The 15668-nt window shown below is 42.4% G+C and overlaps 1 protein-coding gene across 2 annotated transcripts in view; it reads left to right on the top strand.

The window, feature by feature from the left end:
* LOC120049843 (TBC1 domain family member 22B-like) overlaps positions 1-15668 on the top strand; it is a 189730-nt gene that overhangs the window by 109859 nt on the left and 64203 nt on the right. For both annotated transcript variants that reach the window (XM_038996298.1, XM_038996297.1), the window contains one exon: positions 4680-4755. In XM_038996298.1, coding sequence (XP_038852226.1) covers positions 4680-4755 — 76 coding nt within the window. The remainder of the gene's footprint in view (positions 1-4679; positions 4756-15668) is intronic.

The raw sequence follows: 15668 nt of genomic DNA, 5'->3' as shown, positions 1-15668 counted from the left end.
CTCTCTGTCAAAAATGTCTTGCGCTCTCTGTCAAAAATGTCTCGCGCTCTCTGTCAAAAATATCTCGCGCTCTCTGTCTAAAATATCTCGCGCTGTCTGTCTAAAATGTCTTGCGCTCTCTGTCTAAAATATCTTGCGCTCTCTGTCTAAAATGTCTCGCGCTCTTTTTCTAAAATGTCTCGCACTCTTTGTCAAAAATGTCTCGCGCTCTCTGTCAAAAATGTCTCGCGCTCTCTGTCAAAAATGTCTCGCGCTCTCTGTCAAAAATGTCTCGCGCTCTCTGTCTAAAATGTCTCGCGCTCTCTGTCTAAAATGTCTCGCGCTCTTTGTCTAAAATGTCTCGCACTCTCTGTCTAAAATGTCTTGCACTCTTTGTCTCGCTCCCTCTGTCTCGCTCCCTCTGTCCTCCTTCTGTCTCACGCTCCCTCTGTCAGAATGCAGGCAGACACACACACATTTGTAGTAACTTAAACTTAGAGCCCATGATTTTATCATTTATAGTTTCGTAAATGCATGGTTGATCCAAGGCCTGTTGTGAGGTTGTTGCTTTTCGTCTCCGAAGCCCTTAATCAAATAATACATTATTTGATTACTTAAATGTACATTAGGATCAAAACTGGGATTGTATGTACATGTGACTTGCTCCACTATGTAAAGTCCACTTCCAATGACAATTTGTACATTAGGACAAACCTCAAACAAAAGTGACTTTTCAATTTCCAATTACTGTTCGCCTATGTTATTAGCACACCCATAAGCACTCTCTAAATGGAGCTTGTTATATAAAGTTGATCGTACATGTGCCCATTAGATGGATACCCTCTTCACTATGCTATAAGGAGACATCATTAGCTCCTCAAAAGGTATCATCTATTCATACTGTGGCTAAAGGCGACATCAATGGATGCCTAATGGTCTTACCTCTTCAAGAGCTGTCATCTATTCATACTGTGGCTAAAGGTGACATCATTGCATGTATAATGGTCTCAGTACTTTAAGAGGAACTGAACCAAAAAAACGACTTCTCTGGTTGAAAAGCGGCCTATGTGGCATCGGTAGTTGTCATGACTCTCCTGACAGTGGATGAAAGGACCCATCAGCTAGGCAAATGTTTGAAGATAGCCAGACCCCCTCTCTCCCAAAGAAGAGGGGAAGGGGGGCTGTGCCGTTCATGACACCTTAACACTGGGTCGTACATTTTAGTAGGAGGGAACTTTCCCTCTCTGCCTTTCAGTATCAGACTCCCGAGTGGCGCAGCGGTCTAAGGCACTGCGTCTCAGTGCTAGAGGCGCCATGACAGACACCCTGGTTCCCATCCAGGCTGTATCACAACCGGCCGTGATTGGGAGACCCATAGGGCGGAGCTCAATTGGCCTAGCGTCGTCCGGGTTTGGCCGGTGTAGGCCATCAATGTAAATAAGAATTTGTTCTTAACTGACTTGCCTAGTTAAATAAAGGTTAAATACATTTTAAAAATCCACCAAAGAAAAGCCTTTGTCAACAGAAGACCTTTGCCGCCAAAAACTTGAACGGCCAAAGAATGAACTTTGGAACACTTTTCAAAAGATTGGAATGTTAAGAATGGTCGGTGGGGATCTAAAGAATAATCATGCCATATTGTTTATTATTTAGTGATGTCATTAAGGGTGGTATAACAAAGTAACTGTAACTCTGAAAGTGTACGCTTTCTATGTATCAAGTTTACATTTAAATGTTGTATAAAATATATGATTAAATATGAGAATACTTTGTGAAGATAGAAATGTGATTTTAGTCTTCTAAATGAGAATTGTTTGTCATATAAACTTTTGCTCAGTCAGTAACCATGCCCAAGTGAGCACAGACATTGTGTCGGCGTGATGGAAAGCCCCCATTTTACCCGAGGATAAAAGGCTTGGTAACAAAATTTACATTAGACCAAGTAGACAGATGGTGAGATTGATGTTACGAATGGTTGAAGCTACCAGACCAGAAAGCGTGGAGCGGTGGCTACACGGATGAAAATGGTGAGACCAAAACATGCCGGGTTGCTGATGGCGTGTAAAATGGTCGGGAGCATGAACCTGAATAATCAACCTTGAGACCAAGCAGATGGACGGTGTAAGCTGGACGTCACGAATGGTTAAAACTACAAGACCAGACAGCGTGGAGCAGGGCTACAAGCTACTAAATGGTTAGAAACTTTGAAACTCTCAACACGGGTGAAGAAGATAAAGACCAGAAACATTCACCGTCTGTGGCTGTGCATGTAAAAGTGGTCTTAGAACTTTGACTGAAGACATGAGGTGGGAAGGAAGAATCCCTCTCAGACAACCGTTGGTACATCTGAAGTATCTATGCTAACGAACACTCCAAGACCAGCCGAGTCTCACACTGAAGTGGGATAGGACACCCTAACCCTTTTTGAGAAATTGGTTCAACGGCAATCAAGGACAGCTACACGTAAATATACACTACCATTAACAAGTTTTAGGGTCACTTAGAAATGTCCTTGTTTTTGAAAGAAAGCACATTTTTTGTCCATTAAAATAACATAAAATTTATCAGAAATACTGTGTAGACATTGTTAATGCTGACTATTGTAGCTGGAAACGGCTGATTTTTTTTAATGGAATATCTACATAGGCGTACAGAGGCCCATTATCAGCAACCATCACTCCTGTGTTCCAATGGCACGCTGTGTTAGCTAATCCAAGTTTATCATTTTAAAAGGCTAATTGATCATTAGAAAACCCTTTTGCAATTATGTTAGCACAGCTGAAAACTGCTGGCCTTTAGGCTAGTTGAGTATCTGGAGCATCAGCATTTGTGGGTTCGACTAACCTGTACCCCCGCACACTGACTCGGTACCGGTGCCCCCTGTATAAAGCCTCATTATTCTTATTGTGTTACTTTAAATTTTTGTCTACTTGGTAAATATTTTCTTCTTGAACTGCACTTTTGGTTAAGGGCTTGTAAGTAAGCATTTCACAGTAAAGTCTACACTTGTTGTATTCAGCGCATGTGACAAGTAAAGTTTGATTTAAAATGGCCAGAAACAAAGACTTTCTTCTGAAACTCGTCAGTCTATTGTTCTGAGAAATTAAGGCTATTCCATGTGAGAAATTGCCAAGAAACTGAAGATCTCATACAACGCTGTTCCTAGGCCGTCATTGAAAATAAGAATTTGTTCTTAACTGACTTGCCTAGTTAAAAAAAAAATACAAATTTAAGTAGATTTTCCATAAAAAAATATGCTATTTCCAGCTTCAATGTTAATGTTGTAAATGACTGTCTCCACTGTATTTCTGATCAATTTTATGTTATTCCAATTGACAAAAAATTATATTTTCTTTCAAAAACAAGGACATTTCTTAGTGACCCGGAACTTTTGAACGCTGGTATATATATTTAAAGAGCGGTGGTTCATGTGCAAAGTATTATTATTCCTTTGAGCGTAAGTTCCATTTAAGTAGGAGGGAACTTTACCTACCCCTCCCTCTCCATGTGTAACAAGCCGTCATATCTTGTTAATCCACTAGGAACTTTTATCTCATGTAAGTGTGTTTGTGTATTCTTCGTTATTATTTTGTTAGTAAATAAATAATTAAATCAATTTGTGTAGTACTGAATATTCAGAAGGGCTAGGGTTCTTGCAGATCCAAGGATTATGCCACATTCAGAATGAGATTGAGGTGATAATTGACTGTTATTGATGTAAGATATTTACATATCTTTCGAGTTTAATTCGGGAGATGGTAACTCGTTTAACAACTTCTTCCGTGGTGCCCCAAATTCTCAATGAGTTAATTGTTACACGATTCATTTAATCGAATAACACTTAAACATAGTTGGTTGATAAGGTAAATAACAGTCATCACGTTAATGATTGTCACGTCACAACATAGTTATAAACATACATGCTAGTCTCAAAACAGTCAAATGTAGTAATGAGGAGGAGAAAAACGGATGCCAAATCAGTGAGTTCAGCCCCCCTTCAAGCCCTGCTGTCTGATATTTGCATTTAGACTGTAAATGTTGCATTTAATCTCCTGTCAGCATGTGTTTAGTGGTTGAGAGGACAGCTCACCTCCTGATCTCTCCTGTTTTCTCCCTCTCCATCTCTCTCTCTCTCTCCTTCTCCTGTTCTAGCTCTCTCTGTCTGTGTGTGACCTCCCTTTCCCTTCAAAATGGCCACAGGGTGATCACGAGCTGTGGTAGCTAGCTGCTAACCCTTGAGATGAGACTGTGGATGCTTTGTGTGCCAGTGTCCCTCAGCTAGTATACACAGATGTTTGTTCATATGTCATCATTACTATTCCTCACACACATCCTCTTTTTCTTTATTGAAGTACAGTTTGGTACAACAGTCTTGTCTCTGTTTTTAAGTCAAATCAATAATAGTGCAGCCATCACCCCTAGTAAGTCAGGCCTCTCCTTGCTGTGAAATTCATCTCTCTTTCTCTCTGCTCTCTCTCACACTCTCTGCTCTCTGTCTCTCACACTCGCTCTTCTCTCTCTCTCTCTCTCTCTCTCTTCTCTCGCTCTTCTCTCTCTCTCTCTCTCTTTCTCTCTCTCTCTCTCTCTCTCTCTTTCTCTCTCTTTCTCTCTCTCTCTCTCTCTCTCTCTCTCTCTCTCTCTCTCTCTCTCTCTCTCTCTCTTTCTCTCTCTTTCTCTCTCTTTCTCTCTCTCCAATCAAGGACAACTACACATTTGCCCAGCCGGGGATCCAAATAAAAGTGAAGGATCTGGAGGAGTTGGTCAGCAGGATCGATGGTGAGTGCTTTCTCTCCCTTTCTCTCTCCTGTCCTCTCCGCTCCGCTCTCCCTTTCTCTCTTTCTCCAGTCCTCTCCTGTGGTCCTCTACCCTCTACTCTCCTGTGGTCCTTTCCCTCTTCCTCTCCATCTTCCTCACCCCTCCCTCCCCTTGGCTTGTCCTCTCCCACTTTCTATCTCCCTCTTTCGATCTGTGTGGTTTCCGGAAGGGAAATCCTGTCTCTGAGCACACCCCTGCATCATATCTCTCTCTCTTTGTCTGTCTGACCATATCTCTCTTCCTGTCTGTCAGAATTATGATTAGTCTGTCCTTCTGTCAGAGTGATCACACACACAGACCCTGACTGCTGTGTGTCATCCCCAATCAGCGGCGGGTCAGTGTGGCTTTTAACAGAGTGGTAGCTGGCTGGCGTCTGGTCCGCCGGGGGGAAGCAGGAGCCACCAGAGCATGAGATCCTCTCATTACTTTAAATTACTGAGGTGTAATCAGAATTCACTGTCCATCCTCTCCTCCCGCCATCTCCTCACAGAGCAGGATAAGGCCAGAGTGGAGGGAGACCGGTCCCTGCACAGCACAAAGCCAGACCAGGACCAGACCTAGACTCAGATCTAGTCCTATACTCCTATATTTTCTTAACATTAGAGAGGTGTAATCAGGATTCAGTGGACATCTTCTTACAGAACAGGGACAGAAACCGAGCCCTGCACTGCACACAGTCAGCCCAGTTCTAGACCCAGATTCAACACCAGACCTAGCGCTATACCCTATTGCCAGATCCAGCCCAGCACCATGCCCCATCTGTATACCCTAGCCCCAGACCCAGGCATTTGTATTCCAAAATGGTCTTATTTTTTCTTTCTTTCTGACGTCTCTGCTCAGTTTGGACTTGGCTATATTTAACAACCAAATTTATGCAGGGAGGGAAATTGAGTTGGTCTTTTTGGACTAGATAAATGTCTTTAGGTCGCAGGTTAGATTTACCCTCTCTGGAGTAAGAGACTGTTCTTAAACAGATATTGAACTTTACCAGTCCTCCTTGAGAACTTCAGTTCTTTTTCTCTTACTTTATCATTTTGAGTTTCCAGTGTTGTTGCCTTCTCCATTTTCTTGATCCTACAGTACATGTCTACTGTAAATTACCGGTAAATACTTATTAGTGAATCATACTTTGCCAGGTATTTATTTCTGTGAATTTTTTAACAGCTGTTAGGTGTCCTTTTCTCTGTTGATTTGTAACAGAGAAGGTAGCCTAGCGGTTAAGAGCGTTGGGCAAGTAACCAAAAGGTTGCTGGTTCAAATCCCTGAGCCGACGATGTACCCTTGAGCAAGGCACTTAACCCTAATTGATCCTGTAAGTAGCTCTGGATAAGACCGTTTGCTAAATGACAAAAACATGTTTGTTTTTATTATTCAATATTTTTTTACAATTTAACATATCGCTCATTAACTCAACACACAGCTCCTTAAAGGTTTGAACCATAAAGACACACCTATGCACGCGCACACTTATACACACACACACAAGTCTCCTTATAGGTTTGAACCAACACTATAAGCAAACTTTGTAATTAGAGACAAAAGTTTTCTCCCGGGAATGAGTCTCCTACCTTCTAAGAATCCCCAATGTGTTAATTCATCTGATATTAAAATGTCACCCTATCATCTATATAGTGCAATACTTTGGACCAGATTTACTCCAGACACCCCAACAGGCGCTCATCCCTGTCATTCACAGGAGAAAGAGACGGAAAAGGTATCGCGGAAGGAGATCGGGGTGCCTTGTGAGGGTCCGCCGACGAGTGGCTAATCTGCCTTTGCCATCGGTACTATTGGCCAAATACTCATAATAAACATCGACAAAAGATACAAGTGTTATTCACAGAATTAAAGATAGACTTCTCCTTAATGCAACCGCTGTGTCAGATTTCAAAAAAACTTTACGGAAAAAGCATAATCTGAGTACGGCGCTCAGAGCCCAATCCAGCCAAAGAAATTTCCGCCATGTTGGAGTCAACAGAAGTTAGAAAAAACATGATAAATATTCACTTACCTTTGATGATCTTCATCAGAATGCACTCCCAGGAATCCCACCTCGACAATAAATGACTGATTTGTTCCATAAAGACATCATTTATGTCCAAATAGCCACTAGTTGTTAGCGTGTTCAGCCCAGTAATCCATCTTCATGAGCACTAGGTCCAGACAAAAACTCAAAAAGCTCCGTTACAGGTCGTAGAAACATATCAAACGATGTATGGAATCAATCTTTAGGATGTTTTTAACATAAATCATCAATAATGTTCCAACCGGAGAATTCCATTGTCTTTAGAAAAGCAACGAGAGCTAACTCTGTCGGGAGCGCGCGTCACGAGCCTGAGACACTCTGCCAGACCACTGACTCAAACAGGTCTCATGAGCCCCTCCTTTATAGCAGAAGCCTAAAACAAGTTTCTAAAGACGGTTGACATCTAGTGGAAGCCTTAGGAAGTGCAACTTAACCCCATAGACAGTGTGTATTTGGTAGGCCAAGCTTTGAAAAACAACAAACCTCAGATTTCCCACTTCCTAGTTTGATTTTTCTCAGGTTTTTGCCTGCCATATGAGTTCTGTTATACTCACAGACATCATTCAAACAGTTTTAGAAACTTCAGAGTGTTTTATATCCAATAGTAATAATACTATGCATATATTAGCATCTGGGAGAGAGTAGCAGGCAGTTTACTCCGGGCACGCATTTCATGCAAAAGTGAAAATGCTGCCCCCTATCCCAAACAGGTTAAAAACTGTAATATCTTATGTTTCACCGAGTCATGGCTGAATGATGACATTAATAACATACAGCTAGCGTGTTATACACTGTATCGGCAGGATGGAACAGCGGCCTCTGGTAAGACAAGGGGTGGCGGTCTATGTATATTTGTAATCAACAGCTGTGCACGATATCTAAGGAAGTCTCAAGGTTTTGCTCGCCTGAGGTAGAGTATCTCATGATAAGCTGTAGACCACACTAGCTACCTAGAGAGTTTTCATCCTCTATTTTTTGTAGCTGTCTACATACCACCACAGACCGATGCTGGCACTAAGACCACACTCAACGAGCTGTATACCGCCATAAGCAAACAAGAAAACGCTCATCCACTTTAATGCAGGGAAACTTAAATCCGTTTTACCTCATTTCTACCAGCATGTTAAATGTGCAACCAGAGGGGGAAAAAACTCTAGACCACCTTTACTCCACACACAGAGACGCGTACAAAGCTCTCCCTCTCCCTCCATTTGGCAAATCTGACCATAATTATATTCTCCTGATTCCTGCTTATAAGCAAAAATTAAAGCAGGAAGCACCAGTGACTCGGTCAACAAAAACGTGGTCATGAAGCAGATGCTAGCTACAGGACAGTTTTGCTAGCACAGACTGGAATATGTTCCGGGATTCTTCCGATGGCGTTGAGGAGTACACCACAACAGTCACTGGCTTCATCAATAAGTGCATCGATGACATCATCCCCACAGGGACTGTACGTACATACCCCTACCAGAAGCCATGGATTACAGGCAACATCCGCGCTGAGCTAAAGGGTAGAGCAAAGCGGAAGCTTATAAGAAATCCTGCTATTCCCTCCAACGAACAATCAAACAGGCACGCTGTCAATACAGGACTAAGATCAAATCGTACTACACCGACTCCGACGCTCGTTGGATGTGGCAGGGCTTGCAAACTATTACAGACTACAAAGGGAAGCACAGCTGAGAGCTGCCCAGTGACACGAGCCTACCAGACGAGCTAAATTACTTCTATACTCGCTTTGAGGCAAGTAACACTGAAACATGCATTGGAGCATCAGCTGTTCCGGACGACTGTGTGATCACGCTCTCTGTAATAACATGTTTCAAGCAGACCAGCATAGACCCTGTGCCCAAGAACACTAAGGTATTTGGTATTTTATTAGGATCCCCATTAGCTGTTGCAGAAGCTACTCTTGCTGGGGTTCACATAAAACATAATACAGAATGACATAATACAGAACATCAATAGACAAGAACAGCTCAAGAACAGAACGACATACATTTATTTTAAAGGCACACGTAGCCTACATATCAATGCATACACACAAACTGTCTTGGTCAAATAGGGGAGAGGCGTTGTGTCGTGAGGTGTTGCTTTGTCTGTTTTTTTAAACCAGGTTTGCTGTTTATTTGAGCAATATGAGATGAAAGGAAGTTCCATGCAATAAGGGCTCTATATAATACTGTACGCTTTCTGGAATTTGTTCTGGATTTGGGGACTGTGAAAAGACACTGGTGGCATGTCTGGTGGGATAAGTGTGTGTCTCAGAGCTGTGTGTAAGTTGACTATGCAAACAATTTGGGATTTTCAACACATTAATGTTTCTTATAAAAAGAAGTGATGCAGTCAGTCTCTCCTCATCTCTTAGCCAAGAGAGACTGGCATGCATAGTATTTATATCAGCCCTCTGATTACAATGAAGAGCAGAATGCGTTGCTCTGTTCTGGGCCAGCTGCAGCTTAACTAGGTCTTTCCTTGCAGCACTGGACCACACGACTGGACAATAATCAAGATTAGACAAAACTAGAGCCTGCAGAACTTGCTTTTTGGAGTGTGGTGTCAAAAAAGCAGAGCATCTCTTTATTACGGTCAGACCTCTCCCCATCTCTACAACCATTGAATCTATATGTTTTGACCATGACAGTTTACAATCTAAGGTAATGCCAAGTAATTTAGTCTCCTCAACTTGTTCAACAGCCACACCATTCATCACCAGATTCAGCTGAGGTCTAGAACTTAAGGAATGATTTCTACCAAATACAATGCTCTTAGTTTTAGAGATGTTCAGGACCAGTTTATTACTGGCCACCCATTCCAAAACATACTGCAACTCTTTGTTAAGGGTTTCAGTGACTTCATTAGCTGTGGTTGCTGATGCGTATATGGTTGAATCATCAGCATACATGGACCCACATGCTCTGTTTAATGCCAGTGGCAGGTCATTGGTAAAAATAGAAAAGAGTAGAGGGCCTAGAGAGCTGCCCTACGGTACACCACACTTTACATGTTTGACATTAGAAAAGCTTTATTTAAAGAAAACCCTTCGAGTTCTAGTAGATAAATAGCTCTGAATCCACGATATGGCAGAGGTTGAAAAGCCATAACACATACATTTTTTCAATAACCGGCTATGATCAATAATGTCAAAGGCTGCACTGAAATCTAACAGCTCCCACAATCTTCTTATCAATTTCTTTCAACCAATCATCAGTCATTTGTGTCAGTGCAGTACATGTTGAGTACCCTTCTCTGTTGAAAGTCTGTTGTTAATTTGTTTACAGAGAAATAGCATTGTATTTGGTCAAACACTATTTTTCCAAAATTTTGCAAAGAGCTGGCAGCAAGCTTATAGGTCTGCTGTTAGAACCAGTAAAGGCCGCTTTACCACTCTTGGGTAGCGAAATTTGGCTTCCCTCCAGGCCTGAGGACAAAGACTTTCCTCTAGGCTCAGATTAAAAATATGACAGATAGGAGTGGCAAAAGAGACAGCTACCATCCTCAGTAGCTTCCCATCTAAGTTGTCAATGCCAGGAGGTTTGTCATCATTGATCGATAAGTCATTTTCCCACCTCTCCCACACTAACTTTACAAAATTCAAACTTGCATTGCTTTTCTTTCATTATTTGTTTTTTTATGCATGAATACAATTGCTCACTGTTCATGTTGGCATTTCCTGCCTAAGTTTGCCCACTTTGCCAATGAAATAATCATTAAAATAATTGGCAACATCAAATGGTTTTGTGATGAATAAGCTTTCGATGAAAGATGGAGTTGAATTCGTCTTTCTGCCCAGAATTTCATTTAAGGTACTCCAAAGTTTTTTCTCCATCATTCTTTGTATCATTGATCTTGGCTTCATAATACAGTTTCTTCTTCTTTTTGTTGAGTTTAGTCACATATTTCTCAATTTGCAGTAAGTAAGTAAGCCAGTCAGATGTGCAGCCAGACTTATTAGCCACTCCTTTTGCCCCATCTCTTTCAACCATGCAGTTTTTCAATTCCTCAAGCTATGGAGCCTTAACAGTTCTAACAGTCAGTTTCTTAACAGTTTATCAATAATTGGAAGAAACAATTTAATAAATTAATCAAGTGCAGCGTCTGGATGCTCCTCATTAATCACATCAGACCAACTGATAGTTTTAACATCATCCACATATGAGTCACAGCAAAAAAAAGAAGTATGATCTCTTATATACAATTTTAGGCCTAGCTGTTAAAACTTTGGCTTTCCTGGATATAGCCACTATGTTGTGATCACTACATCCAATGGATACGGATACAGCTTTAGATCAAAGTTCTACAGTATTAGTAAAAATGTGATCGATACATGTGGATGATCTTGTTCCTGTAGTGTTTGGTAACACCCTGCTAGGTTGATTAATAACCTGAACCGGATTACAGGCACTGGTTACAGTAAGAAGCTTCCTCTTGATCGGACGGCTTGATGAAACCCAGTCAATATTCAGGTCCCCAGAAAGTAGATCTCTCTGTTTACATCACATACACTAGCAAGCATTTCACACATATTATTTAGATACTGACTGTTAGCACTTGATGGCCTATAGCTACACCCCAAAAGAAAAGGCTTCAGATGTGACAAGTGAACCTGCAACCACAACACTTCAATAACACTTGACATAAGATCTTCTCTAAGCATGACAGGGATATGGCTCTGAATATATACAGCAACACCTCCCCCATAAGCATCTTCTATAGATGGTATAGCCTTGTATTGCTACTGCTGTATCATCAAATGAGTTATCTAAGTGAGTCTCAGAAATGGCTAATATATGAATGTTATCTTATGTTAGCAAGTTATTGATTTCATGAACCTTATTTCTAAGGCTGCATATATTAATATGGGCTATTTTCAGCCCTTTCCTGGGTAGCTTATCAGAGATAGACATAATACTGAAAAGAGCAAACAAAGCAAGAGGAAAAAAATATACATTCAGCAGTCCATTAATCAATTGGTGTGTGTGTGTGTTGCGGGGTTGAATCTACGAAACCATAGGCTTGGCTCTCTCATCCCTGCCTAAATGACTACCGACCCATAGCACTCATGTCTGTAGCCATGAAGTGCTTTGAAAGCCTGGTCATGGCTCACATCAACACCATTATCCCAGAAACCCTAGACCCACTCCAATTTGCATACCGCCCCAACAGCTCCACAGATGATGCAATCTCTATTGCACTCCACACTACCCTTTCACACCTGGACAAAATGAACACATTTGTGAGAATGGAATTCATTGACTACAGCTCAGCGTTCAACACCATAGTGCCCTCAAAGCTCATCACTAAGCTAAGGACCCTGGGACTAAACACATCCCTCTGCAACTGGATCCTGGACTTCCTGACAGGCTGCCCCCCAGGTGGTAAGGGTAGGTATCAACGCATCCGCCACTCTGATCCTCAACACGTTGGCCCATCGGGTGCGTGCTCAGTCCAATCCTGTACTCCCTGTTCGCTCATGACTGCACTGCCAGGCACGACTCCAACACCATCATGAAGTTTGCCGTTGACACAACAGTGGTAGTCCTGATCACCAACAATGACGAGGGAGGTGGTCAGAGACCTGGCCGTGTGGTGCCAGGACAACAACCTCTCCCTCAACGTGATCAAGACTAAGGAGATGATTGTGGACGACAGGAAAAGGAGGACCAAGCACACCCTCATTCTCATCGACTGGGCTGTAGTGGAGCAGGTTGAGATCTTCAAGTTCCTTAGTGTCCACATCACCAACAAACTATCATGGTCCAAACACACTAAAACAGTCGTGAAGAGGGCACGACCAAACCTATTCCCCCTCAGGAGACTGAAAAGATTTGTCATTGGTCCTCAGATCCCCAAAAGGTTCTACAGCTGCACCATCGACAGCATCCTGACTGGTTGCATCACTGCCTGGTATGGCAACTGCTCGGCCTCCGACCGCAAGGCACTACAGAGGGTAGTGCGTACGGCCCAGTACATCACTGGGGCCAAGCTTCCTGCCATCCAGGACCTCTATACCAGGCGGTGTCAGAGGAAGGCCCTAAAAATGTTCAGACTCCAGCCACCCTAGTCATGGACTGTTCTCTCTGCTACCGCACGGCAAGCGGTACCGGATCGCCAAGTCTAGGTACAAGAGGCTTCTAAAAAGCTTCTACCCCAAGCCGTAAGACTCCTGAACATCTAATCAAATGGCTACCCAGTCTATTTGCATTGCACCCCCCCACCTACATGTATATATTACATAAATTACCTCGACTAACCGGTGCCCCCGCACATTGACTTTGTACCGGTACCCCCTGTATATACCCTCGCTATTGTTATTTTACTGCTGCTCATTAATTATTTGTTACTTTTGTTTCTTATTTTTCTTTAGGTATTTTTCTTAAAACTGCATTGTTGGTTAAGGGCTTGTAAGTAAGCATTTCACTGTAAGGTCTACACCTGTTGTATTCGGCACATGTGACAAATACAATGTGTTAATTGGCTGTGGTTAAATACTTTGCGAGTGTGTTCGTTCGTGCTCGTGTGAGTCCTGGGTTCAAATACTATTTAGGGTATTTTAATTACTTTTAAAGACATTTGGAAATAAGTATTTTGATATTTGTTGATATGGGAATGGAAAGTATTGGCATATATTTGAAAATACTCAAATACATAGTATTCATACAATTTTTGTAATACTTCAAAAGCATTCACCCCCCTTCTTTCAACAGGGAGTCATGCTGAGACCAATGTGTCTTTCTCAGATGAGCCCTGCATAAACGCACTTTACACATTAATAATGCACGTCAATATTGACATCAATACACTAAAATCAAAACACAATCATAGAAAACAATCAGCCTTTTGAATTGCCCTAGAGGCATCAATTCATAACCTTCTTGAGAACCTTGGACAAGGAAGCTGCAAAAAACTCTAAAAGCAGATCAAATTGTATTTGTCACATACATGTGTTTATCAGATGTTATTGCGGGTGTAGCGAAATGCTTGTGTAGCGAAATGCTTGTGTATCTAGCTGTAACAGTGCTGTAATATCTATCAATTTAACAACAATACACACAAATCTAGAGTAAAGGAAAGGAATTAAGAGTAAATAAATATATGGCGAGCAATGTCAGAGCGGCATAGACTTAGATATAGTAGAATAGGATAGACTACAGTATATACATATGAGATGAGTAATGCAAAATATGTAAACATTATAAAAGTGACTAGTATTCCATTATTAAAGTGGCCAGTGATTCAAAGTCTATGTAAACAGGGCAGCAGCCTCTAATGTGCTAGTGATGTCTATTTAACAGAATTTAACAGTCTGATGGCCTTGAGATAGAAGCTGCTTTTCAGTCTGTCGGTTCTGACCTCGCCTACTGGATGATAGCGGGGTGAACAGGCAGTGGCTCGGGTGGTTGTTGTCCTTGATGACCTTTTTGGACTTCCTGTGACATCGGGTGCTGTAGGCATCCTGGAGGGTAGGTAGTTTGCCCCCGGTGATGTGTTGGGCAGACCGTTCCACCTTCTGGAGAGCCCTGTGGTTGCGGGCGGTGCAGTTGACGTACCAGGCGGTAATACAGGCCGACATGATGCTCTCAATTTTGCATCTGTAAAAGTTTGTGAGGGTTTTAGGTGCCAAGCCAAATTTCTTCAGCCTCCTGAGGTTGAAGAGGCAATGTTGCGCCTTCTTCACTACCCTATCTGTGTGAGTGGACCATTTCAGTTTGTCAGTGATGTGTACGCCGAGGAACTTGAAGCTTTCCACCTTCTCCACTGTGGTCCCGTCGATGTGGATAGAGGGATGTCCACGATTATCTTCTTTGTTTTGTTGACGTTGGGTGAGAGGTTCTTTTCCTGGCGCTACACTCTAGGTCCCTCACCACCTTCCTGTAGGCTGTCTTGTCATTGTTGGTAATCAGGCCTACAGCTGTTGTGTCGTCTGCAAACTTGATGATTGAGTTGGAGGCGTGCGAGGCCATGCAGTCATGGGTGAACAGGGAGTACAGGAGGGGGCTGAGCACACATCCTTGTGGGGACCCAGTGTTGAGTATCAGCAAAGTGGAGGTGTTTTTTCCTACCTTCACCACCTGGGGGTGGCCCGTCAGGAAGTCCAGGACTCAGTTGCACAGGGTGGGGTTCAGACCCAGGGCCTCAAATCTTAATGATGAGCTCTGAGGGTACTATGGTGTTGAATGCTGCGCTATAGTCAATGAACAGCATTCAATCATAGGTATTCATCTTGTCCAGATGGGATAGGGCAGTGTGCAGTGCGATGGTGATTGCATCGTCTGTGGATCTTTTTGGGGCGGTAAGTAAATTGATGTAGGTCTAGGGTGTCAGGTAAGGTAGATTTGATATGGTCCTTGACTAGTCTCTCAAAGCACTTCATGATGACAGAAATCAGAAGTTAGTTACCTTTGCTTTCTTGGGGACAGGAACAATGGTGGACATCTTGAATCATGTGGGGACAGTAGACTGTGATAGGGAGAGATTGAGTATGTCAGTTAACATTCCAGCCAGCTGGTCTGCGCATGCTCTGAGGACGCGGCTAGGGATGCCGTTTGGGCCGGCATTCCTACATTATACACTTCTCTGGGATATGTGGGACGCTAGTGAAATTGCAGGGCGCCAAATTCAAAACAACAGAAATCTCATAATTAAAATTCCTCAAACATACAAGTATTATACACCATTTTAAAGTTAAACTTCTTGTTAATCCAGCCACAGTGTCTGATTTCAAAAGGCTTTACGGCGAAAGCACACCTTGCGATTATGTTAGGTCAGCGCCTAGCCACAGAAAACCATACAGCCATTTTCCAAAGAAGGAGAGGTGTCACAAAAGACAGAAATAGCAGTAAAA

The sequence above is a fragment of the Salvelinus namaycush genome, chromosome 6 (assembly GCF_016432855.1).
Source record: "Salvelinus namaycush isolate Seneca chromosome 6, SaNama_1.0, whole genome shotgun sequence".
NCBI lineage: Eukaryota > Metazoa > Chordata > Actinopteri > Salmoniformes > Salmonidae > Salvelinus > Salvelinus namaycush.
This window is presented reverse-complemented; position numbering and strand designations above follow the sequence as displayed.